The sequence below is a fragment of the Lissotriton vulgaris genome, unplaced genomic scaffold (assembly GCF_964263255.1).
Source record: "Lissotriton vulgaris unplaced genomic scaffold, aLisVul1.2 SCAFFOLD_817, whole genome shotgun sequence".
Lineage (NCBI taxonomy): Eukaryota > Metazoa > Chordata > Amphibia > Caudata > Salamandridae > Lissotriton > Lissotriton vulgaris.
The window spans coordinates 412,838-440,649 of record NW_028255577.1 but is presented as its reverse complement, the minus strand read 5'-3'; the positions used below and the strand labels follow the sequence as shown (position 1 = coordinate 440,649).

The following is a 27,812-nucleotide window of genomic DNA, read 5'->3' as shown; positions in this document are numbered from 1 at the left end:
ATAGTACAGAGAGGGTTCTGTAGGGTCCGGAGAACACCGGTTCCTACAGAACCCTCTCGTATAAACGTGTACACACTCACTCACTCACTCACTCTCCCTCTCCCCCTCCCCTATGTATGTATTTCTGAATATTTGTGAATACATATCAAACATTTCCTCCATCTCTCAAAATGCAGGAAATAGATACTACGTAAGATCACAAAAATGCCAAGAGCATCCGTTTTAGGCTTTGACTTTCAGTGGGCAATGGAGTCGAAAAATGAAGACTTACTCTAAAAAAGTGGTGTAGGGTAAAACGATCTGTTAATCACAATGCTAAAGATGAGTGGGGTGAGCAGACGACCCAACATCCTTCAAAAGGGATTTTCCTAGGTCATGCTTCTAGGCCAAGTCTCTTTGTCCAACTGGTGCTTTCTGGCCAGGCCACACCTTGGCCGACTACAATTTGTTAAGTTTTAACCCCAAAGTGGCTAAAACGTTAGAGACATTACTTAACTGCTGCATAAATTGCAACAGGATAGGAAAATCTAAGGCTGGAGACAGCTAACTAAGGCTACCTCTAACCCGATGGAGAAACCAAAAACTTTAGGTACTGCATGTATACAAGAGGTACTCCTAATGTGGGTATCACAATTCACATTATCCAAGCACATGTAAGTACAATTGACGTACAACAAGTGGGAATGAGAGGGCACAATCATGACACCCTACACAGACTTGCCAAGGAGTTTACCCAGTGGAGTCAGGTTAAAAAGGGTTGTAGCCCACTGCTAGAATCCGCTCTCTCAACCGTTAGTAGTATGCGTGTGATTGGTAGTCATGAGGTTGGTAGTTATCCATGCTAAAAGAAGTTACAGCGTTGATAGGACCCTTAACAGTCTAGTATAGGGTTCTGCAAAGTCAGTCCTGGAGGGCTGGATCCAAGCCAGATTTTTTGCATACCCCTATTTAGATAAATGTAGTTATCTTAACATCTGTCATGGATCGCACCTACTTTGGAAAACCCTGGTCTAGTACATTATTGTTTAGTAACACATATCACATATACCACTGTTCAGGGAATTTGTGACCCTGGTCTCCTACACTGGAAACAACGTGGGTCTGCTAAATCAGCAAAATGATAAGGTTGTCACACATCAAGGGACTTACAGCTCTACACTCACCGACAAGAGTCTGACAGCGTGACTCAATTGCTCTTAGGCCCATTTAAGCCTCACTGCATTCCAAATACGGTGTCCCAAGATCCTGTAAGTGGTAAGCTCAGGATTCTGTGCTTTGCTTATGGAGGTTCCCTGGACAAAGTTCTCCTTAGAAACAAGTTTCTTGAACCATTCTTCCATTGCAAGCTCCCTTACCTCCTGGAGCTTTATCCAGTTACACTGACACCACAACTATCGAGGAGACGCTGCAAGAGCACTCAATGGATGCACTGTAAATTGCCTATTTGAGAGGCTTGGATCACAACACTGCCATCCTTGTAACCTACCGGGCCACTATTGCACAGTGGCACTGCCTGGAACCCAAGTTTCGGACACCCACTGGATGCGAAGGAGAGAAGGAGAAACAACGATAGACACAGTCAGTCCGATAGGAACAGAGAGACAGCAGCGGTAACACAGAAAGAGTCTGGTACATCTTCTTAAAATGGAGAGGAGAGGTACCTTCATTCCGACTGAGGCAAGGGAGATACAGAGCACATTTTGTAATGAGCTAAGCACGCAATGGTGTCCATCGTGGATAAAAAAAAAGTGAATGGAATGAAAATCGGTCACAGGAGTTGGCAACGTTTAAAGTAAAGAATAATGTTCAACGTACCTTGCTCCATGCTGTCACTGGATAACTTTAGTATCAGTACCTACTTTAGTTCATCTAAGGGTGGCCATTGTAGTTTGCATTGTTTTAAATAAACATCTGCATAACTACAGTCCACAGTTTTATGGACAGTATATCTGTTGGGAATTCTGTTAGCGGTCAGGTTTATTTTATAACGGAGAGGGGATGCAGACAAATAGTTAGACTGACGGCACGCAACATCAATCAATATATCTTCTCCTACTCAGTCACCTTCTCCTCCTTGTCGCTATCTCATCGCTATGGCTGTCCGACTGTACAATCCCATTGTTGTATGGGCCTCCTGCATAGCTATATTGCTTTCTTCCCTGAGCCGCCCTCCTCTCTAGCTGCGTTACTTTCAATCCCGCCCCTTACAAAGACTACCCCAACCCTGCCACAAAGTGAAATGTGAGGTCATGAATCTACATGACCTCCAGAGGCTTTCTCAGTGTCATTATTCCCTTTGCTTTGTACAAGGAGGCGATGGCAATACTTCTTGAAATGTAAACATACCTAATCTAATGAACATGGCCGCTATGAACTTCTTGAATAGTCCAGTGTCTATTCCAGTTGCTCCCACTCCCTCATCTTCCTGGTAGAAATCCTAAGGCTGTTACTTGACGCTCTTTGTAAACAACTCGAGATCCTCTTTCTTATGCAGCTCATTTTAACCCTGGTACCTTTGTTCGGAAATACTAAAAAATAGGTACTGGTTCAACTGCTAGGCTTTCTCCAGTTCTTCTAAAGGATTCTTACTCTTCCTTCAGTTGTGCAAACCCGCCATGTCTGGTCATCCCTACGCGTGCTCTTTTCAACACATAGTAAGCCAGTTCACCAAAAATATGTTACACAGGCATTATTTTTAAACTGCCCTTCTTTGCCTGTAAAGGGAGGCATATGGTGAACAGTGGAGTACTTCACTAATCCCTGTTACAAGTAAAGGATTTGAAAGGTGAAATCAATGGTCTAAACAAGATATGAGAGTAACTTGTATGAGGTGTTCACAATCACTCTGCAACCAAGTGCATTGGTGCACACCTGGAAAACAATTCTTATTCTCAGAATGGCGTCATTCAACAATCTAAGATGAGGATCACAACCAATGAAGAAATCTACCACTGCTACCGTCTACAGCGTCTTATACTTTAGACTTTAGACATTGGGAGTGGGGAAAATCTACGCTTGTTGATTAGATGAAATGGATAGAAAAAGGGAAGATGTTTGAAAGGATGTTGGGGAGTCCATTGTAGTCAGAATGGTTTAGTGGGAGTCAGGCAGAGGTGTACTTAACTAAATAAATACATACATAAAATAAAATTAAATATACTCACACCGACATACACACACATTTAAATACAAAGATTACTTAACTACCCTAGAGTCGGTCCGGCCCTAGAGAACTGGCATGACCGTGAATGATTTTAAAAATGGACAGTAACAGCTTAAAATTCTTTTACAACCTGGCCTGCAGGTTGCTTTCTGTGAAACGCTATAGGTGCTATTTTGCCAATAGATAGGAAGAAGAATGTCCATGTTGAAAAAATGGCACGTAGATTAAGCTGGTGGTACCAGGGGACCCTGAGGGAGTACTTTTGGTGTCATCTACTAAGATACTGTAATTCTTTAATCAATCAATCAAAGACATTTATAGAGCGCACTACTTACCCGGAGGGTCTCTTTGGGGGGGGGGGGGGGGTGCTGCTACTGCTCGAACAGCCAGGTCTTTAGCTTCTTCCTGAAGGAGAGGTGGTCTTGGGTCAGGCGCAGGTCGGTCGGGAGGGAGTTCCAGGTCTTGGCGGCCAGGTAGGAGAAGGACCTTCCTCCTGTTGTCGTTCTTCGGATGCGGGGGACGGCGGCGAGGGCGTGACTGGTTGATCGGAGATGGCGTTTGGGAGCGTAGAAGTTGATGCGGTTGTTGAGGTAGCTCGGGCCTTGATCGTGTAGGGTTTGTGTGCGTGGGTGAGGAGACGGAAGGTGATTCTCTTGTTGACGGGGAGCCAATGCAGGTCTCTCAGATGTCCGGAGATGTGGCTGTGTCGTAGGATGTCGAGGATGAGTCTGGCTGAGGTGTTCTGGATTCGCTGGAGTCTCTTCTGGAGCTTGGCGGTGGTTCCGGCGTAGAAGGCATTGCCGTAGTCCAGTCGGCTGGTGACGAGGGCCTGGGTGACCGTCTTCCTGGTCTCGGTGGGGATCCACCGGAAGATCTTCCGTAGCATGCGCAGGATGTTGAAGCACGACGAGGAGACGGCGTTGACTTGTCTGGTCATGGAGAGGGAGGAGTCCAGGATGAAGCCCAGGTAGCGTGCGTGGTCTGTCGGTTTGGGGGCCACCAGGAGTCGTCCCAGGCGGAGGGCGAGGAGCCCAGGATGAGGACTTCCGTCTTGTCTGAGTTCAGTTTCAGGCGGCTGGTCGTCATCCACTCGGCTACGTCTTTCATCCCTTCGTGAAGGTTGGCTCTGGCGGCGGCGGGGTCGTTGGTCAGGGAGAGGATCAGCTGGGTGTCGTCAGCGTAGGAGATGATGTTGAGGTTGTGTTGGTGTGCGATGGCCGCGAGGGGCCTCATGTAGACGTTGAAGAGGGTGGGGCTCAGCGAGGATCCTTGAGGGACGCCGCAGATGACTTCGGAGGCCTCTGACTTGTACGGTGGTAGGCGGACTCTCTGTGTTCTTCCGTCGAGGAAGGAGATGATCCATTCCAGTGCCTTCTCCTGGATTCCGACGTTGCTGAGGCGCTGCACTAGGGTGCGGTGGCAGACAGTGTCGAATGCCGCGGAGAGGTCTAGGAGGATGAGGGCCGCTGTTTCTCCGTTGTCCATCAGGGCTCGGATGTCATCGGTGGCAGCGATGAGGGCGGTCTCGGTGCTGTGGTTGGCTCGGAAGCCAGACTGTGAGGGGTCGAGGGATCCATTCGTCTCGAGGAAGACGGCCAGCTGTTTGTTGACGGTCTTCTCAATGACTTTGGCTGGAAACGGGAGGAGCGAGATGGGGCGGTAATTCTTGAGTTCGGTGGGGTCTGCTGTTGGTTTCTTTAGTAGAGCGCTGAGTTCGGCGTGCTTCCAGCTCACCGGGAAGGTGGCGGTGTCGAAGGAGGTGTTGATGATGTCCCGCAGGTGGGGTGCGATGACCGCGTCGGCCTTGTTGAAGACGTGGTGAGGGCAGGGGTCGGTCGGAGATCCGGAGTGGATGGAGTTCATCGTGCGGACGGTGTCTTCGGTGCTGATCGGAGTCCAGGCGCGGAGGGTGGTGGTGGGGGGCGGTGGTTCGGTCGTGGCGTGCGTCGGTTGAGTGCTGAAGCTGTTGTGTATGTCCGCGATCTTGTTGTGGAAGTAGGAGGCGAGGGAGTTGCAGAGGTCTTGCGATGGGGTGATGTCGTTGTTTCCGGCGTTTGGGCTGGAGAGCTCTTTCACGATGTTGAAGAGTTCCTTGCAGTTGTGTGCGTTGTTGTCCAGCCGGTCCTTGAATGCAGTTTTCTTGGTGGCGCGGATCAGCTGGTGGTGCTTCCGGGTGGCAAGCTTGAGGATGGTCATGTTGTCCGGTGTTGGTTCCCTTCTCCAGGCTTTCTCGAGGGCTCGGCAGTTCTTCTTGGAGCTCTTGAGTTCGTCGGTGAACCATGGGGCCTTCTTGCTGCCGGGTCTGCTGGGCGGGGTCCTCAGTGGGGCGAGTTCGTCCGCGCAGTTGCTGATCCACTTCATGAGGTTGTCGGCGGCCTGGCTGGGGTTCGCTGAGCTGGCGGGAGGGTGCTGGCTCAGGGAAGCGGCGAGCTGGTCGGCTGTGATCTTGTTCCAGCTTCTTCGAGCAACCTGTTGCTGGTGGTGGTGGATCGTCGTTCTTCTGAAGGTGAAGTGGACGCAGCTGTGGTCCGTCCAGTGGAGTCCAGTGGCGTGGCTGAAGGCGATGTCTTTGCTGGATGAGAAGACGGCGTCGAGTGTGTGTCCGGCGAGGTGGGTGGGGGTGGACACCAGCTACTTGAGTCCGAGGTTGGCGAGGTTGTCGAGCAGGGTGGTGGTGTTGCGGTCGTTGTTGTTCTCCAGGTGGAAGTTTACAGCACAGATTCATTTAAAGGTTGTAAAATGCCTTGGGATGAATGTCCTATTGGTAGTCATTGGTTGATAAATGTGAGGTCATTTGTTGTTTACATCATGTATGCATGTGTGCTTTTTGTGATCCTCGTGGTGAGTTAGGCAAGCCTAAATATACACCAGGGAGTCTTGCGAGTGTTTTGTAGCTGATTTTTGTAATACTAGAAATTGCCCCTCATCAGCGGCACTGATTTGCCCACTGGTGTGGTGGGTTATGGTGGAGTTGTTCAAACATGTCGTAGGAGTGTGTTCAGTTGATTTCTCAGCCAGAGATTGCGTATTCTTCATTTTGTTACCACGCCCTGACCGAAGTGATCTGGTGTACTGCAGTCACAATTGACATGCGCACATCTGCTCTTTTAGGCTAAGCTAGGAGGACATAGGCTGAAAAATGTGTAAGTGCGTGGCGGTTTTAGAAAGGTGTGTGCTGGGAGTCCCCTCGCCCCGCCATCGCATTCCCTCACAACCTATCCTTCTCAGTATCAGCTTTGTTGTTTGAGAGAACTAAGGGTGTAAAGGAAAAGGATGCAGCGTATGTACCACCTTCCATATCACCTTCATCCCCCGTTACCTCCCAGAACCAATGCGGAGTATCAGGCGATGGAGGTGGTAGGATGGGCTTCTCGCACCCATACCCTTTCCGACACCTCAGTATGGAGGAGAGAAGTCCACCACTCGCCGATGGATTTCTTAGGGCCTGCCAATGTGAAAGTAGGTTTTCCCTCCATCCGGAGGTAGAAGGCCGCAAAGGAGATGTGTTATAATCGGTCTGCTCTGCACCATTGCGTTAAATAAATTGCTAGCGCTTATGACCCATGTAGACCATTGAACTGTGTACATACTGTCTTATATTTTTTAACTTTGCTCAAGTGAGTAATGTAATGCTTTTTAAATGCCTCTGCTCTTTCTTCGTATGGTGTGTGTAGCATGACATTTTCATGTACAGCGGTGCAGTACATCAGTGTGATAGAATGAAGGTTAGCAGCTGACTTGGGTTTCAGCCCTCTAAATTGTGGATGTTTGCTAGAGAACAGGTTGCTACGCTGTTAATAGTTTTCTTATTTTTTAAGAATGAGCCTTACGATCTTTCTGGGTTTGTAACCAGTGACCTGCAGCCCCCCCCCCTCCCCCAATTCGCCCCCCCCCCCCTCCTCCCAATTCGGCCCCCCCCCCCAACATCCTTGGCTCCCTCCATTCGCCTCCAGCTCACACCGAGCCCTTAAAAGCCTGGACTACTTCTTGTATCGTCGCTGTACTTTTTGTGTAAATGGCCCATTAAAGCACGCCGTCAATCTCTCTTCATTTCCGTTCAGTAAAACTAACGACGTTTGCCTCGCAATTAATTTAAGTGAGTTAGTCACGGGTGGCGATTATTATTTTCCAGAGCAGAGCGCTTTTTTGTGTTTTTCCATAGAGCGACGGAATGTGAGGAATGCGCGTCTGCTGTGGTTGTGAACTTGTTTGAAAAGGTGCTAAACTTTTCGTCCTTCTCCCTGAAGGGTGCTGTGCTGTCAGATTTTTGGTCAGGCTGACCGCAGTCGCTGTAATAATGTGTGCCGTCACGCTTTCTGCGGGGATGAACTTGCTGGAAGCGCTCCAGAAAGTATGAATGTCTTGTATGATCCCGGCTGAGTGTCTCTTCCTCTTGTGTCTCCTCCTTCCAGAGGTGGAAGAGCTGCTGTCCTCCCTGAAGCACGTCCAGCACACGCTGCTGGACCCCCAGAGCCAGGAGGACGTCGCCCTGCTGCTGCAGCTGGCCCACAACGCCGACTTCCAGAACGCCTTCAAGATCCACAATGCGGTGGCCGTGCACATGAACAGGACCAGCCCCCCGTACCCGCTGCTGGCCAACGCCCAGGAGCTGACGCAGGAGGTGGGTCTCGGTGCGCGTGAGAGTACCGCGTGAGGCGTGGCGCTCGCCACTGCTATTGGCCGGGCGTGACCACAGTTTGTGAGTGGTGCATTGCTTGAAGGCTGTACAAAAATGTGCGTGTGTGTGTGTATATATATATATATATATATATGTATGTATGTATGTATATATATATATTTTTTATATTTATATTTTTTTCATGAAGTGTCATTTATTTTAAGTGATTTGTATAGTGCCTCATGCGGCTGTATGTGCTTTTATCATTTATGGTTAGATTTGTACACTGAAACACATTTGATATATTCATATGTGTTCACAGCAGGGGCGCTGTGAAACCCTCCCCTTTAGCAATTAGAGCGGGAGGAGGTGGTGCCTTTATGGACCACTTCTGTTTGCAACTGGCCAGAAAAAAAACTTCATAATTAAGGGTATAAGAACAGTGGGTTGATGGAAAAGTGAGAGAAGGATGGAAAGTATATAGGAAGAAGTGTTGAAAGGTAGGAAGGGCTATAGGAAGAATGGATGAGTGAATGGGTAGGCGGATGGATGGGTTGAAGGATGGCAGAGTAGGTATTGCCCCTCCCTCCCACCCTCCGCTGTCGGTACAGCCCCTCTCTCCCACCCTCCGCTGTCTGTACAGCTCCACCCTCCGCTGTTGGTACAGCCCCTCCCACCCTCCCCCCTCCTTCCCACCCTCTGCTGTCGGTACAGCCCCTCCATCCCACCCTCCACTGTTGGTACATTCCCACCCTCCGCTGTTGGTACAGAAACCGCTGTCAGTGCAGCCGCCTTCCCACCCTCCGCTGTCGGAACAGCCCCTACGTCCCTCCCTCCCACCCTCCACTATTGGTATAGCCCCTCTCGCCCACCCTCCGCTGTCGGTACAGCCCCTTCCGCCCTCCCTCCGCTGTCGGTACATTCCCACCCTTCACTATTGGTACATTCCCACCCTCCGCTGTCGGTATATTCCCAACTTCTGCGGTCGGTACCGCCCCTCCCTCCCACCCTCTGCTGTCGGTACCTCACACCCTGCGTTGTCGCTATAGGCTCGAACTAAAAAGCGCTATGATGCTGTAAGCATTGGCAGCATGTTAGCGTTTTCTCCCCACACCCTACCTTGTTCCGCCCCATGTGTTGTTGCCCACCCTGCAGTAATAAAAAAAAAACCTGTGATGAGACCAGCGCTGGCCGGGTAAAACCCCCTGCGTATTTTTTCTAAAACTTTTTTATCACTTCAAGTTAACTCCCAATCCTTGCACACATTTTTGGCAATTCTGGTTTCGGCTACTTGAAGGCTGAAGTTAACTGTAGGTAAATGAAGACTGTGGGGGTGATATCTGGAGGTTTCTCAGTAATACCACACACTAACCATTAATTGTCAAATATGCTTCGGGCAGTCTATTAGGCAGCATTCATGCTTTTTCACCCGCAGATGTTGACGATATGGTTCATCCTAATAAATATTGCTGCCAGCCAGGACCTGTTGAGAGTTGCGCCGAGAATAGCTGCCCCCCTCAAAGCTGGAGGGTAAGGACACAAACTGAGGCTCTCCCCATTGCAAGGTCCACCATGTGGTCTATTCACAAATTGTGTTTTGTAGTACAGTTAGTAGTGCTACTAAAGAACTACAGAATGCTGTTCACAAGCCTAAGAGTGTAATTCTCCACCTTTCCTATCTTTTCTGCAGAGAGATCCTCACACATGTAAGATAACACAGTAGTAAATGTGGGAGGAACCGGGGGAGTGGCTGTAAAAAAGGGGCATACTTATTACTAAATGGGAGTGGGCAATGGAGGGGGTTTGGTACGGACATGCAAAGACCCACAAATGAATAGGCCTATTGCTATTTACAAACTCCACTTGTAAAGTTACTGCAGCCAAAAAAGGACTCGAAAGCAGCACTCAGCTATCCAGAACCACACATGGCCATTCCCATAGAATTTAATGGAGGCCAGGACATAAAATGGAACTCCACAGGAAATCAAATTAAAGTATATAAAATAGTCTAAGTAAATCTATTGTAAGTTTAAAAAAAATCTAAAAATATAACGTGAAATATTTAATTCTAAAATATTTTAATCTTTTTATTTTAAACATTAATTTGGCATTAAAATATAAGTAAATGACTTTAAGTTGGTTGAATGCATCACTTTTATATGTTAATGTATAATAAAAACAACGATTGTTTACTTTCAGTAGGAATTTATTTTTTTAATTTAAACTAGAAATAAAAAAAATGTAGTTTAATATATTTAAAGTAAAGATTTAATTAGAAATTAAATGAATAGGGCTGTAGCGTTTTGTCTTTACATTTAAAATCAATACATGGAACCAATTTACATTAATATTTAACATAAAAATATGTTACTATTCATTTCGAGTTAAATACTTAAACATTTTTCACCATTCTTTTCTATAGGTAGACTTCGCAGTAGGGGTGGGAAAACACAGTAAAGTATAGGGAACAGTAAAAGTGTTTTATTGCACAAAAATCTGATCTGTAGTTGTGAGAAGCTGGCCTGATATATGATGTCCACTAATGTAAGTGGGCACCTTGCACCAGTCCCGACAACCCTTATGGTGATTTAAGAGGTCTCAGACAACCTTGGAAAGCTTTCCAAGTGGTAACTATGGAGAGCAACCTTCAGGCTTAGTCTTGGAGGAGTGTAATGCAGCTTTTTTTTTTTTACCAGAATGCAATCTTATAGTATAGAATAAGTGAAAAAGAACCACACAAAGTATTTATAATAATATGTATTTATTACATAATACACTCTAACACATATAAATATCTCCTACCCGGAGATGTGCACAATGAACATAATACTTCAGCAAAGAAACACAGTAAATAGCATGAAATATGCAGTGGCCCCAGGGCGGGACCAAACCATATGCTAAGAAAGTGATATAAAAAGCATGACTCAAGTCGAAACAACGTTGAGAGGACTTAAAAGTGCTGGCGACCCAAGGAACCACCCAAGGTGAGTAGATGGGGACCCCACAGAGAGCATGTGCAGTGTGGAAACACAACAGCGTGCTCGGTACAACTCTACGTGTAAGTCGCAGTTGGATTTTAAAAGATTAAGGACCCTTCCCCGTGGACCCTGAAGAAATCTTGAGGAAGACAGAAGGTTGGAGAGCCACCCCACCCGTGGATACCCTAGTACCCACGTTACCTACACCAGGAAACCGGTTGCATACGCGTGAACTGGTGTTGGATACCGCCATCGAACCCAATGGTGGACTTCAGGAAAGTGCCCCTTCTGGAAGAGGAGAAAGTGTCTGGTGGAATCCAAAGCTGTATTCAAGATGGGAAGTACCTGCAAGCAGCGGTCACCCAGGAGTGACCAGGAGACTTGGAAGACGAATGCCTTCTGATGTCGGGTGATGCAGGATGGATGACAATGACCTTGACTTTTCAACTGTGAGGACCAGGCGACACAGAGGAAGACGAGGAGCCATGCACAAGATGTCCCACGAAGGATGTCGAGTGCTGAGGGGTCGGGTACAGTGGGAGCACCAACAAGCCTTGGCAAAGGCAAGCAACACAGGCATCAAAGAAGGAGCAACGTCTGGACCCGCAAGGTCCAGGGACTCGCCAAATGCAGGGGAGTCAGGGCAGGCCACAAGCAATCAGGGGAGCCCAAAAGAAACGAACTTGAACCTCATGTAGACCCACAGGCCGGAGGTACTGGAGTGGCAAGAGGACCTCAAGCAGCACACCAAAAGATACAAGCCACGAAGCACATGATGCACACCTTGCGGCTGAAGATTCTGGTCACTGGAGGTACTGGAGGTTGAGGCTACTTGGAGCACGAAGATCTTCTTGGAAAGAAGCCAACAAGCCTTTGCAACTGCAAGTTGGATGCGGTGCACAGGGATCCGGTTATTACAACCCCCACAAGGGATACTGGCCTTGTTGAGAGGGCAAGGCAGGCCTCGGGAGCTGTGGAAAATCACCACCTGTGTTGCAGAGCCCACAGAGTCCGGAGGAGCTCAGGATCTGCAGATGTGTTGAATTTGTTGCTGAGCCTGCAAATGCAGGAGAGTGACTTTCACTCCAAGGGAGATTTCTTCAAGTGTCTTTGATGCTTCACAGGCCTTGGAATGTTCCTTTATGATTCACAGGCACAGATGATGCAGCAGACTGGAAGGGAGACTAAGTCGGGCCCAAACGAAGTCCAGCGAAGTCCAGAGTGCGTGCCCAGACGGTAGAAGTGCAGTGGTGTCTGATCTGAATCTTATCTCACGACGAATTTAGGGACCTACACACAGGTAAGCCCTTAAGTACCCTAGGGAAAGGGTTGCGAAGATTCAAGGGACCCTCCCAGGGGAGTGTCTGGACAGGAGGGAGGTTACTTCCATGTCCTTTGTCCACTTTCGCGCCAGAGCGGTAGTCAATGGCTCCCAGGACTGGTTGGAACTGGATTATGCACAGGGACACCAAATGTGCCCTTCATGCTGGCTGAGTGGCGCTGGCAAGTGCACCCACCCCATCCCAATGCACTAAATTCTGTCTGGGAGGTGGTCACACCTCCCTGTGACAAGATACCTATTGTTCTGTTTTCCCCTGCTTGAGCTTGGCTCAGCAGCAGGAGGGCAGAATCGTGTCTCTGGGCGGTAGCAACCATTTTGTGCTGTCCGGGCCAAGAAGGCGGGTACCGTGAACACTGAGAGCCTAATGGAGGACTCTTCCAGTGCTTGGAATTATACCTCCCACACAGTTTACGGTGTGGGAGTATGCTTACAACATGTTTGATACCAAACTTGCTAGGATTCGTTGCAACCGTTTTCAAGATGGTCATCTCGTAATTACAGTGTGCCCCTCTATATTGTAAATGGCTGCTTCACTGACAACCCGGGAGAATGGACTCTGTAGGCTGCAGGGTTGTCCTGCTCATGCAGGGGCACCCTCTCACTTAGAACCAATTACTGTGCCTTCAGGACTGCAAAGGCCTGGTATATTAGGGATGACTTTTAGGTTTTAAGTGCAGTGACCCTAGATATAGAAAACCTATATCTTTAGTAAGTGGTGCTAGCACCAGCTTACACAGACTGCAATGACAGGCCTGTAGTTCCAATTTGAATGGTCTCACATGGGTGGGCTGTTATGTTATGTTATGTTATTTTTATTTGTACAGCGCACAGCTGCCCCAGGAAAGGGGCGCCCAGCAAAGGGGCGCCTACTACATGTTTCAGCCCATGGAGAACTCTGGGGTACCTATGCCCTGGGTACCTTAGTACCATACATAGGGACTTATAAGGATACCCCAGTATCCAATCTAGGATGTACCCAAGTACTCAACACAATAGTTTAGGGAGAAAACAGATAGACTAGGGTCGTGATTACCATGATCCCAGCCAGACTAGTCAAAAACAGCCTAGCATCAGGCAAAAAGTGGCGTTAACCATAGAAGCAGATCCTACCTTCCTACAGTAGTCATCAGCAGGCCTGTTCTGCCAATCTGGTTTGTTGAAAGTGAGGACAGTTGAGCATTTAAGAGATCCTTTGTAGATCCTGCATTTTGCAAGTTACAAGTTTTTGTCTTGAGTATGTAAAACCATCCTTGAAACATGGCTTCGAAAATTCCCGTTTTCTCTTTCGCTAACCCCCATTGACGAACATTATCCTATTGTGAAAAATAAATTGCTTACTAATATGATTTATGCAGAAGACTAGCGGAAACCAGTTTACAGAATTCATCTTTAGTTAACCAATGGAATGTTATGCAAAACAGGTGCTGTCATTTGGACAAGATGAGGTAGAAAACCGATTTATAAAAACTGCTGGTCAAGCTTTCCCTATAGTGCTGAGAATCATCAATAACACTACAGACAGAAGACTTGTGAGCTGGGTGGATGGATTTTGTTTGGGAGGAATTATGGCAAACTATTATAGATACTAGGTGAGTGATAGAGGGTGCTAAGGATGACCTCCATTTTGAGTAAAATGATGTTATCATTGGTGGAGCCATCTAGATCGCTGGTTGGAAGAGAGCTGATCAAAGCTTTCAAAGGCATCATTGTAGACTATCTATAAGGTGAGGTACGTCATTCTACAGATGTCATTGTGATTGGCTTCTGGGCAGGTAGCCCAAAAAGGTAGGTCCCAATGGACGGTTTGGGGCTGAAGCAAATTAAGACGTAGGTCTTAGTAGTTGTGTGTGTTCTGGTATTGGATACGATAATTATCACCTATTCGAACTTGTGCCCTCAAGATTTGGGCATATTGTCTGGATTTTTATGGCGTCTGCACCAAAATCGACATGTTCTGCTGTTTACCTGCCATTTTCCACTCAGTGAATAATGAATATATCACTGGGTTTGCAGATCTTTATCGGGAAGATGCAGATTTGATCACACCTGGCAATATCCAGGCGCAGTACAATCCGCACAATTCCCAACCCCTACACAAACAGGTGTTTGGGCAGTATTCAGAATTTATTGAGGCATTCGCAATTGGGTTGGAAAGCATATTTAAAGCTTGACTGGTGATGGATGCACCATTAGGAAATGTCAGTGCTTAATTTAGGCCGGTGGTTTTGGTGCTTGGTACCGGCACTTAATTGTCAACACTGGCATTTATGATACAAAAGATATGTCCTGAGCTAAGACAACAGTATAAGCTTTATACAATCAAAAAAACAAGTTGTGTATTCTTTGTTTCTTCAAGAAGAAACAAAGAATACACAACTTGATTTTTTGATTGTATATATCTTATACTGTTCTCTTAGCTCAGGATATATCTTTTGTTTACAATTTACATAGTATCGATTTTTCTCTAGCTGTTTGGCTGTTGGTGGATGGCCTTCGCCATATCCTTTGAGCTTGCCTTACTGTTTACATAGACCCTCTATCACCATAGCCCAGCGCAACTATCACCCAGCCATCCAATTTTGTATAAATTAACTGGCATTTATGATAGTCTGCCACACGCTGGCGCTGTTTATCTAATTTAGAGACCAGCACAACAACACTTGTTTATTGAATCTATATACATAAAAAATTACTAACACCTGCCACCCACATCATTCTTTTACCTCTGGTGGCCTGAAATAGTCTCGATTGCCACTCTTGTAGGATGTGATGGTTAGTTGTGTTCGTAAAGTTGGTGGTGTGTGGGTACTGTAACATTGGCAGCGCTGATGGCATCAGCGGGCAATGCAAGTGGAGTGGCCTCCTGTCTTGGGCCCTGGCATGTATGTATTTATTTACAAATTAAGCACTGTTTCCACCCGGAGCATCAGATGAATGTCCAAGGGGCCCACAGTAAGTGCGGGCTCTGCAGACTCAGAGATGAGGTGCACTGGGAAGCGAAGGACTGGAAGCCCCATATGGTCTGTGTCAAGGTTAGACCAGGGGGTGGGCACACTGCAGCATGTGATCCTGGCACTCAGTGGATCTGCCCCCGCATTCCTTCGCTTGACTCCTCCGAAGATTAGGACACGGGTTCTTGGCTGCGAAGTTCCAACGCAAATGAATCCACCTTTAAAGGAGGCGCCCCTCTTAGTTCATGAACTGCGGACTTGCAAAGAGAGGACTTGTTGTGGAAAGTGTTCGTGTGAAACTTTCTTCTGTGGGTCTGTATTTTGTTTGTGGGGCTGCCTTCTGCTGCCTTCCTCCCCATGACTGGAGAGGCCTCGGCTGCTCACGTTTCCTAATCTTTCTGACAGCAGAGCCACTAAGCCTCACATGTTTGATAAAAGCCCTTCCACGCCTCCCCTTTCCCACAAGCAGCGGCCGAAGAATGCTGAAGTGGTATTTAGATAAGCGAAGGAGGAAGGCGTACTTCAGAAAACCCCTCACGTAATCACTTTGCTGTTGGCATTCTGCACAAGAAGCAGTTTCAGCGTTTTTTCCCAAACCTACCGGATTGTTTTCGTCTCACCTTACTGAGAACACAAGCGGCCAGGTTTGCAGGAGTCCATTGGCTTTTAGTTGCCTTAAACTGTATCCACGTGCCCTCTTTGCATGGTGCCAGTAAGGCAGGCAGACGGGTTTCATCGGATACTTCTAGATGTTTTTGTGTTTTGATATTATTTCTTATTCACAAATGATGCTGTTGGTTATTAAATAGTAGTGAAAAGTGGTCCCCTGGACTGTGTGAGGAAAACCCAAAATACTCCCCGTGATACTTTGTGCGACTCTTGGCAAGGAGGGTTCACCCACTGCTTAGGTTGAAGAGTGTAGAATTGCAAAGTCTGCAATTCACTAGTTACAAACCGAAGTGTAAAGCATTATGTTCTGCTTCGTCAGCCAGAGAAAGGGGTCCCTATACATATTGTGCTATATGGCTTATGTTGTGCGTTCTGAACCCTTGTGAGGCCTACATGGCTTTCTTGTTGAGTGTGTTGCTCGTCCATATGTATGTGTGAGCTACAATGCTCTGTGCCGTGGAGGTGGGATACAAGGAGTAGGTGGGTGTAGGTAGGGAGAACAGGATGGGAGAATGGATTCTGGAGGGAGGTATGGCCTGGAGCCTAGGTGCGGGGAGGACATTGCATAAGGGTGAGGAGGTTAGCAGTGAGAGATTGACCAATGCTTGTGTGTCAGGTGACCAGGAGGTTACAATCTGACCAGAACGTGCTTGGAGACCAGGGGCTTGAGGTTTTTCCTGAAATGGAGGTCAGGCGCTGCTTACCAGTTAGGGACTGCTTTGGAGATCCACATGCCCGCCTGCAGCTGGGAAGTGCCTGGCGCCTGAGAGATGTGAAACGCTTGCAGGCGCTATGACCTTTCAGTGTACTGCTCACCTGGATGGTGGATGATACATACAAGCGGGATGTACTGTAGCGGGTGAAATGACTGTAGTGTGCAGTAGAGTCCTTTCCCATGATCACTGGACATGTGCCATAAAACCACACATGGTTTGCTAGTTCTGTACTTGTAGTATGCTTCTAGGAGGCTTGGCTGCAAAGCTGTCCTGCTTCTCTTACCACTGCCAGTGGGAGCAAAGTGGATCCTTCTGCCTTTATTCACAACCCCTGCTCCTCGGGTAACTCCTCCCAAATACAGAGACCCGTTAACTGGTCTCTGTAATCCATGTTCCTTGCACCAAGGACGTCATGTCCCTTTCCTACATCTGTCCCCTAAACATCATCTTATCTGTCCTGATCTCTTGACTGCGCAAAACACATCTTTCCTGCCCTTTGCATTCTCTTCCTTGGAGAGTTGCTGTACCTCTAAACCTCTGCAAAACTCACCTAGCCCCCCACTTGTACTCCTGATGTGGTCTCCGCCATCCCTGACTGCATACTTCCCTGATTGTCCCACACCTGTTAGGACAAGGATCCCTCAGTCGAGAGCATGCTGAAGCAAGGAATGGTGCAGGTCACAAGGTTGGAGAGCAGAGATCAGTGTCTTGGCAGCTCATAAGCCTACGCCTCACAAACCTTAATACCTGTTAAAACTGTAAGGAAAGTCTGGCAATCTCTTACATTTCTCTGTATCTTGTCCCGTCATCCTTTTCGCCAGTTTCACTTTACACACCCTGTTCCCTAATTTGCGGTACCCCAATAGGGCTGTTAAAGCTTCCTATCTGTATACTGCAGTTTTCACAGTGGCAGTTTAAAAAAAAATATAAAGCTTAGTTTATTTAACTGGGGTTGAGCTCATGTCTTATTTTATGGGATTTTATTTCACTTCATAAAAAGAGCTCGTCCTGAATCTTTGTTTATAACACCAGTACATGCAAAACAGACTTGGCCTCAAATGCAGATCAGCCGAGTTGACACGCGGTTTATGGTCGTTGTTGAGGGAGGAAACCGGGCATAATAACCCATCCTAGACTTGGCATATTGTGAATTGTATAACATGGAGGAGCAGGGAAAATCCCTCAGTTAATGTGTCATTCACGGTTTTCTTTCGCCTTCTTCAGCATTCAGCATGGAGCAGAGGGTCAGCCCACTTTAGCCATTGGCTAACTTCAATGTGACAGTTTCCTGCCTTTTCAGAAGGTGCACCTCCACACACAAAATAGTTCCATTGAATGCCAGAGACTACTATGGCAATGTTTGCTTTTTGAGACCAAAAGATAGTTTTGCTTTTAGCCAAGGTTTTTTTTTTTTTTTTTTGTAGATTGATGTCGGTTTGGCAGGTTCTCCAACAAAGTTTAGCAAAATCTATGGCAAAATAAATCCAGCATTAATAAAGCCCAAAGGCTGGCAGATTAGGCCTGACCTGCTGGCTTTGCCAGTGTTTGTTCCATGGTTGCCCCTGGTATGCATTGTTACCACTGGTTATGGGCTTATTCTCCTCATCCTGACGTCCTAGGTACTCATTTTATCTCCTGGTTGAGTGTTCCTCCATTCAGTGAAGTTTAGTCTCGTGGGTTGGACATCCCTGTGAGTAATGCACTTAGAAAAATTATTTTTCATTTTCTTCCTAGGTTAGGTGAAGCACTTAATCAGGTATACTCAGCATGTTACAATCTGCACATATGCATTCTCTCTATCAAAACTCCTCCCATCCAGGGAGAGAAAAGACCAGGGCACTTAAGATAGAGCTTAACCCCTCCTCTTTGACGCTGCAATGGAAATATCTACGTGTTTATCCAGGTCAAAATACTTGAAATGGGAGATATAGCAATGGGGTGCTATAGAGGGAAAAGGCAGGCTGGATAGGAGAAGCAAACGGCAGAGGGATTTCATTTAGAGATTCCGCTATCCAGAGAAATCTCCTTTCAAAAGCGGGAATGAGTTCCTTTTTAGTTCTCGCCTAAGAGAGCATATGTGCTGTCACTTGCGAAACACCTTGTTGGCTTGCAGTAGACTTAGAGCCTTCCCATTGCTTAAGATTTGTTGGCATCACCAACACTCATTTCCTTGCTTCTATTTGAATAACTCGTGCCAATCGTGTTATTGTTCCTCCTCGGGATCATGGCCCATGAACGTCATATCGTTCCAATGTTTGCCCTTGCAGAGCTACTTTTTAGGTCGAGCCTGTAGCAGTGTGCATGTGCTGCTCTGGCGAAACTTTATGTAAACAGTAAAAGGGCTTTGGAAAGCTCACCACACGCTCGTGCATGCGGTTTGTTTGCCTTCAGAGACTATTCGCCTTTGCGTGCGTCTTTCTGAGAAAGACAGCACGCAATTGGGCAAAGACGGGTGCATGTCCCGCCTTTGCTCCGCCCATGGCCTATTGCTTGAGGTTACCCGCACGGGTCACATCTGTTTTGAATTATCGTGCACAGATGCATGTGCAATAATGCAAAACAGATGTCTAGCCGTGGCGCGTGCACGCACACCACTTGCGTACTTGGTTAATAAAAACGCCGTAGCCCGTGTTTTTGTCGACTGGTCTCTGTGCAGTATTTTTTCAGCCTTTTTGAAGTTTAACATGTCGCCCACCGTAATTAAGACTGTATTCAATCCTTTCGAATGTGCTCTTGCCATTCATTTACTTTTCGTTCTCTGTGATTTGGCTCGGATGGGTGTGTCCGGCGTATTATGCTTTCGAACTCCAGTTTGGTGCAGAGGTCACACCTACAGCCAAGTGATTTCGTGCTCGCAGTCTTAAGAATGACTGCATGGTCATTTTCAGGTGCTTCAGCTGTTTGTCAGTGACAGAAATTGAGGTACAGTAAAGTTGAAGTGACATTCCCATGGCCACACAGGTTGGTAACTCGAAAAAAAACATAGACTTCTCGTCCCGGGGTTAGCATCTGAATTATTGGACTGCATCTCCGACCTGCCTTTTATCCGAGAGGGATGCTTGCAGTTCATTTAACCCCTTTGATGCTGTTGACGGAACGGTTCCATCATGCACGTCGGGTGAGCTGTGCGGATGACGGAACCGTTCCGTCATGACTCTGCCCGCGCAAGGCAGAGTCAGCATGGGCGGGGAATTCGCGCCGCAGCGATGCGGTTAAGACTTTCCATTGTTTGTCACTAAACAACAATCTTAGGTTAATTTTTCTAGTGATGCATTAGGGTAGGTTGGTTCGACTTCTGCATGTAGGAGCAAAACTCTAAAGTACCCAGCGGTGATCTGGATTGGCCAAACAAACCCAAGACACACGTCCACATTTGTCTCTGTACACTGTCACTTTTTACAAGTAAATAAGTATGATTTCTAGTGTCATCTTTCGTCACTTGTATTAAGTCGTACTAAACTGAATTGTAATAGAATCCTAGAGAACAGACTTTAAAGATGCTTTAATTCTGACACATACTAATGATAGTACAATGCTATGCAAAAGTCTGTTAACATTACATAGTACTGCATAAATATAAAAAAATAATCCCGTATGAAGCAAGCAAAGGCACAGAGAATAAATTATTTTTTAGTACTGTGCGTTTACCCAATAGAGTATAGACGATACAGCATTACATTTTAAGTTCCCTTTTCAGGTTCACGCTTCTTAAATTATCTGCAAATGTATTGAAAAGTGGTGGCAATACCCACCTAGCATTGTGAAGCAGAAAAAGTACAGGACCCTTCTTTTTCTTTATCGAGGACGTTTATGCCCAGAATCAACGTACTGATTATAAATGCGGTTCTGCAAAAATAACTACTCCGCACCAACTTCCTAGCTTCAGTCATTCAATCTACTACCTCGAAAATGCTGTTTTATTTACGTGTCTATTTTATTGGTCTAGTTCACAATTAAAAATGCTTCTTTGACGTCCATTGTGCTTCAGTTACTCATGAGGCACATATGCTCTGTACTCCGCGGGGCATTGAGTCAGCTGTTGTCATCTTCTGCTGTATACCCTTCAGCTGGCTCTTTAGGTGTGTCTTTGTGCATCCATTACAATGCATAAGGTAATATTAGCATCCCTGTAACACTGGGGAGTGAGCATTGGCTTAAAGCATCTGAAAAGAGGACCATGCAAAAGAGAAAGCAACTTTTTTTTTCTGTAGCTTCCATTTTTCATGTCTTTTTATTTGCGCTTGCTACCTGGTGCCTAAATAGGCATTTGCAAAGCTTACAACACTCAGTCAGATGTCAAACCTATTGGCTTTGCTAATGATTAATTTTTGTAGCGAGATTCATACCACAGTTCTTGAAATTTTTAAACACTGTTAAAACAGGTATTACTGTTAACGAGATTAATATTCTTTTAGAAGCTAGTAAAATGTCGTATGTTTCAGTCAGGACTGTTGGTCCAAGTTGTTGGCCTGTAGCTCCCTGGAGTAAACTAGGGTATAGTGAGGAACGTTTAGTGCAGGATTGCTCAATCATTCCTCCTAATGTGAATTTTAATACTGTGCACCAGGATGTATGGGACCCACCAGGCTGAATCTTTGCTGAAGTGGCCAATTTCTTCTCTGTCCTATCCTGACATAAAGCATTCCTTAGTGAGGTTTCTGAAGTGTTTTATTTTTTTTCCTTTTTTTAGTCCTCATTTATACGATCTTTATGATAATGGCAACAGGGTCACCTCTTGATCGTGCGCGGAGGAACGCCAAAAGAGGCAAGGTTAGTCATGTCATAAGAACCAGCAAATTCCAGTAAGTTTGGGCGAGCAGTGTACCACCATAGCAAAACTCAAGAACTTGCTAGATCGTGTTGTTTAAATCATGGGACTTCCCTCCCTGCCCTACCACCTAGCCCTGTCCCAAAGTGCCCAATATTTTGTACATTTACTGTTACCTCTCAGTTTATCCAGCTTTCTAAATTTGTTCATTGCCCTAACCCAGTCGTCTACTTCAGAAGGTGACGGAAGAATCCACTTTTTACAGACCTCACGTCTAGCTAATAACATAGACATAAATAAAAAGTGGTTCTGCTTTTTACTTAAATGAATGCTAGAATCAACAGTGTCTAAAATGCCAAATATGATGATGAAGGAGCTTACCTTGACGTTGAAATCTAGAACTTTATCAACAAACTTACCAACTGCGTGCCAGTAAACGTCAAGGTGAGTGCATGTAAAAAACATGTGTATGTCGTTAGCCTTCATTTCTCCGCATTTAGGACATTTTTTCGGGTGTCCAATAATAAAAGATGGTTTCTCATAAGAGGTGCAGAAACAATAATTTGCCATAAAAAAGTGCAAGATACTTGACAAGAATGTTGCATGTCTTGAGCCGAAAAGATTTTCTTCCAAAATTCTTCAGGTGTATCAATGTTGGCCTAATTACCCTCGATCAGGTGCCAGTACCACATTAAAACTTCCTTCCGAGTAGGATATTTTTGTAATTCCTCTAGCATCCTGCTAGGGTCCGGTACTATCACTTGTCCTCTGGCCCGGCTGGTCATCTGGTAGTATTTGAATCTTGATAGTTCGTTATTAGTTCTTTCTGCTAAGACATTCCAGTGTTTAAGATTCCCATTTTCGAGAAGGTCCCCCCACTTCTCTATTCCTGCTTTTTTCAGAGGGCTTGCTAGTGCGTCTTTCTAACATTCTGGAGTGCCCGGCGAGTTCCATATTGGAGCTAGAGGACTATAATACGAGAACTTCCATATTTTTCTTATCTCGGACCAAGTTTTATATGCTGATCTTAATACCTTCAGTCTGATATTTTCGAAGTATTTGGGGTGGCCTAACTTATAAAGGCATTGATCATAGTCGGTTACAGCTTTCCAGTAGGGGGGATAGGACTCACGGGCAAGAAATAAAATCCTAATGTTTTTAAAATGAAAAGCTTTATAATACGTGGCTAAATCTGGGCTGGCGATTTCCCCCCACCCCCTCCGGCTTTTCTTTTGGCAAAGCTTTCTCCAGGCTATTCTTACCCCTTTAGATACCAAGATAAAGGCGTTGATTTCACTCTGTATCTTTCTTATATCCACATAATTAAACTCCAAAGGGATCGCATTAAATATGAATGTGGACTTTGGTAGAATGGCCATTTTGGCAACGTTTGATCTCCCCAAGAAAGTGAGATGTAGACAACTCCACGATTTTAACAGTTTCCTCATTTTTTTGGTTTTAAGATTAAGATTGACTTAAGCCGCGTCTTTAATGCTTCTTGGGATTTCAATCCCCAAATATTTTATTTTAATTTTGGACTCAATCAGGGGTAGCGTAATGTTCCAATGCATAATTTCTGTTTTTTGGTGGTTAATTTGGTAACCGGATATCCTCCCAAAATCCGATAATAAGCAACTTATGCTAACTACCGATTCGTTCAGGTTACTCGTATAAATCATTAAGTCGTCGGCATATAACGCCACTTTCAGGGACCAACCACCGAGGTTTCTGAAATGTGTTACTCTAATACATGGTGTGTCACAGTAGGTTGCTGTATGTCCTTTTCCATGACCTGTAAAGAACTGCTTCTGAAGTGGAAAAAATTAGTACTACGATGTTTAATCTTCATTATACTTTTCAGTGCTTTATAACCATCTGATAAAGAAAATAAGTGACCTCCATCCTAAATAGAGTGTAACCAACCTTCAGTCTCTAGAAATTTTTTTCCCAAGACCACCATGTCTCCGGAGAGGTGCCAGTGTTCGTCTACGTTGGAGCCTATGCTCAATACGGCAGTAGATAGCGGCTAATGGGTACAAGGCAAGGGAGAGGTTTGCCCACAAACCAGCAGTTTGTGTTAGTCTGGCTGAGTCACCACTCTGGTTGCCTTCTCTTGTAGATGTTTGTTGGACAACTCTTGACTGGTCTGTGGTCCGGGCTATAGAAGGCTCCTTGGTGTGCTACATCTGCCACTTAAGACTCTATGGGCTTTCTGGTGGCTTTCACGTAGCCAGACAAGAATAACAGTGCTTCACCAGGGCATTGGGCTTAGCCAAAACCTGATGAAGCAGTTAGTCAACATCTACCTTTTTTAAGGCACTGCCCAGATAAATGTGAACCAATGAAGATCTTCCTGTGGGTGGAGGGAATGCCAGCTTATATACTCAGCCCACAGCAGAGTTGTAGCAGCCCACTTCCAGGCAGGTGACGTGCAGTTGAAGCGTTGAAAAATCCAGCTAGTTAGGTCTTAGCAGAGTTTCCCGACTGAGAGAAGATGATGGATGGAGCAAATTTGCCTCGTTTTCCAACATGCCTAATGAGATCTGGTGCCCAGATGACACCAATAAAGTGTGATCTCCTGGGTTCAGCTGTGGCAGGAAACATTTACAGTCCCTCCAAATAGATCCTAAGGACAAAGGCGCAAAAGGGATTAATTGACAAGTGGTGGAGATGGACTGCCCCTGTCACTGCAATATGGGCAGCTCCCCTTCTCAATCCTTCCTGCTAACAGATCTTTGAGATCATCTACAGGTAACCCTAAGGACCGGTGCACTTTAGGTGATTGCAGTCATTCCTCAGTTCACCCTCATTCTGATGTCTACGATCATTATTACAAAACACTTGCCATAATGTTTCCAAACGTTCATTAAAAATAAATATGAAAGGTCCCAAATTTACTAGCGTTTCCTATGTTTAACTTACACTGGGAGCTCGTCCCTTGGAGCAGCTGCTGCACCACAAAACTAGGCGAACCCTGCATTTACCTGGGCCCCCTGATAGATGGGGAGACCAGTTTAGGGTCTCACTTGCTGTCTGGTACATCAAGATTAAGGATGTGCATTGGCAAGCTCTATATTGGCAGTTGGGGTGTTTCCTATGGATTTAGGGCCCTTGACATGTACCCATAAAGTTAAAACATCTGGAGAAATTCGGGGACAGTTGAAAATGGCAGGAGGGGAGCCACTGGCAGAGTCAATAGTGGACTTTGTTCTGAACCAGGTCTCTTGTTTATTATTTTTTTTAAGTATTCTTCTTCATCCTCAGTTGATTTTTCAAAGTGTTGGTTTGTGAAAATGAATATTTTTTATATTTAATGGATTTGCTATATTTCGTTCCAATCATTACTTTGCAGCCAGCATTCCATGGGTATTGCACTGCAACGCTGCACATAGGGAGTGGTGGGTGTCCGTGGTTTCGTATTGTCCTTGCAGTTAGACAGAATAGAGAATAGCAAACATGACTTTATAGGTGTTCGCTCTCTTTAAAGAGGACAACTGGGTACTATGTGATGAATAGCTTACTTCAAAGGCCTTGTGCACTAAGCTAAGCATTCAAGGTCTTCCTCAAAGTAGGTGATATGAAGGTTGTGCAGAGATACGGTAAACACATTTATCACAGTTGCTATGAAGAATGTCCAGCCAGAATTATGTTTAAGAGGAGCAGGTTCCTGTACTTCTTTGTGTTATTTCTTTACCCCTGCCACCCTCCTCTGTCTATTTGCTGGCACCCTACTGTCCCGCTACATGTTGTTGCTTTCATTCTCCTTGTTGTTGCTTACCCTATCCCGTCCCTCTCTGTGTTCTTGCTTTCCCTCTCCATGCTGTTGCTTTCGCTGCATAGCAGCCTCTACCATGCTAACGCCGCAACTGCTATCCAACATGGTACAACATGTGTCTTTCATCTGCCGCGGCTGATGTCTATACTCGCATAACCCCTCCGGGGCACCCTCTCACCTACCTACCCACCTAAAGAAAATACTTGTAGTTTGAGTGTGTTCTGTACATGCACGTCTGCCAATTCTTCAATGCTAAACCATAAACACCGGAAATGCTAGTTTAGACCCAGGGAACTGAGGAGAAATGCTGTGTAGGAAATCTTTTGACTTTAAATGCTAACCAAGTAAAAGAAGTGGGCATAATACAACAGAGGACCACTAGGATCTTGGGGAGCACAGCAAGTGTCTCTAGTGTGTCTTGAAGACGCCCAGAAGGCACTGTAGATCTTCAGCACTCTGCAAGAAGTTCAGGTGTGAGGGGCAGACCTAACGTTACATGTCCTTAATCCAGAACCTATGAAGTAGAGAGATGAACGTCTTGCTGGTTATGAAGGTAGACGCTTCGATTTTAAATCCTGTCCTTTAAAATTCCCTGCCCAGGGGTAATGCCCCTCTCCCCGCAGGTTGTTGCTGAACATGCAATTGCATAGAGCTTTTTGTGCTGTTAAGTTGTTCCTTATGTGAGTGCCTAATCTAATTCCAATGCCAGGAATGTTGTGATTGGAGTTTGTATGTAAAATGACCTTGCTGTAATGATGTCTGGGGTTTGCCAGATATGATGTAAAGATATAATTCCATTGAGTTTGTGTTTTTTTTCTAATACATTCTAAGTTAAAACTGTAACAGCTCAACATTAGAGATGATCATTTTCATTGAGTAGTGGTATCATAAGCAAGAAAAGGTGGTAAATCAAGTCACACTAATGCAGTTTTTACACATTCTTCATAATGGAAACCTTTCAATTCTATACTTCTGCTAATGGCCCACATTCTAGGTATTATTATTGGGATTCAGTGTGGCATGAATCTCAAACTTACTGAAATCGTCCCATATGAGAGTTCAGTCTCACTTTTATCCATTGTGTGATTCCCTTATTGACCACTCTGTTAATGTTGAACTATTCCAGCAGTAGCCTACCCACAGAAATGTGACTAGGAAATAAGAGAACACAACTGTTTGCTCCTCCCCTCAATGCTTCTGCCCTGTTGCCAAACTTCACTTTAAGTTAGTTGTAGGCATTGTAAAGTGCTAGATAATGCATAAATGTTGCTGCAGAACACCAAGGAAGAAAAGAAGGATGCTTGCAGGAGGGTTGACATGTCTTGCTGACCGACAGGTAATCTATATTGATACTATATGTAATCTAGGCATGAGCAGGCATACTTTGCGAAGCCCATAACATTGAATTTAATCTTAGGCTTATAGGTTAGAACAAATAGCATTAATTGGATCTCCGCTGGCAACAGCTGGTCTTAGTCTTGGTAAGACAATGCCTGATACTAGCATAATGTATAATTAAAGAAGTGACATTCTCAGGTGAAAAGTGGATTTACCTTTGTATGCTTAGGTAAGAGGCCAGCTAATATATATTTTTTATAACCTTTATTTTAGTTTTCCATCTATAGCACCACCAACGACAAAGGTAGAAATAACAGTGGGGTAGCACAGCTGGAGCAGACCTTCGTAATTGCGCAACATAAAAAAAAAGGACATGATACATTATCAACTTTAGCAGACATTAGACAGCATTAACATTATGTTAAGAATATCAAACTGAGCTCTCAGGCAAGCTAATATTGAAGCCACAACAGCACAGCATCGAAGGTGTGCCAAAGGCAAGCCCGTTTGCGCCCGTCCACGCCCGACCGCTCCTGGAGCGCGCCCAGCGCCAGAACCTCTGGACCCCGCGCCCCCGCAACGCCAGACTCCGATACGACGCCAACGCCCTCTTCGCTCTCAACACCGGCCGGGACCGCCGCTGCTTCCAGGCTGCCCCAAAACGCACCCACGGACCCTTCTCCTGCCACACTTGCAACTTCTCCTGTGACAGAACCACCAAGCCTCCAAGGACCGGACCCAACCACCTCCGCTGCATACTCCTTAACACCCGCTCCGCATGCAAGCATGCCATCGAGCTCTGGGACCTACTCGACACAACGGGCCCCAGACGTAGCATTCCTGACCGAGACCTGGTGGAACGAATCCTCGGCACCCAACATCGCCATAGCCATCCCGGACGGCTACAATATCACCTGCAGGGATCGCCCAAATGGAATCGGAGGAGGAATAGCCATCGTCCACAAGGCCACACTCCAGGTCCACACCCTCGCAGACGACTCTCTCAACTCCGCCGAACACCTTCACTTCCGCATCCACACTGACCCCAACACCACTCTCAGAGGAACACTCGTCTACAGTCCTCCTGGACCCCGGGCCCTGTTCATGGACTCCATCATCGACCACGCCAGCACCCACGCACTCGCCTCCACGGTCTACATCCTCCCCGGGGACCTGAACTACCACCTCGAAAACAACGACACCAACTCCGCCACCCTGATCGACAACCTCGGCCTGAGACAACTCGTCACAGCACCCACCCACGCCGCCGGCCACACGCTCGACCCCATCTTCTCCATAAGCACCCACGTCGCCTTCAACCACACCACCGAACTCCACTGGACCGACCACCACTGCATCCACTTCACATTCAAGAAAGCAACCACGCACCACCGCACTCAACAGCTACCTCGCCGCTGCTGGGGCAAAATCACCGAGAACCAACTGACCTCCGCTCTCGCCCTGGACCCTCCAACCGACCCCACCGACCCGACA

At 46.1% G+C, this 27,812-nt stretch overlaps 1 protein-coding gene across 1 annotated transcript in view; it reads left to right on the top strand.

Annotated features, from left to right (window-relative positions):
* The window catches only part of PALS1 (protein associated with LIN7 1, MAGUK p55 family member), a 489,281-nt gene that overhangs the window by 187,056 nt on the left and 274,413 nt on the right, over positions 1 to 27,812 (top strand). Inside the window, exon 3 of the mRNA XM_086951985.1 lies at positions 7,576 to 7,784. Coding sequence (XP_086808111.1) covers positions 7,576 to 7,784 — 209 coding nt within the window. The remainder of the gene's footprint in view (positions 1 to 7,575; positions 7,785 to 27,812) is intronic.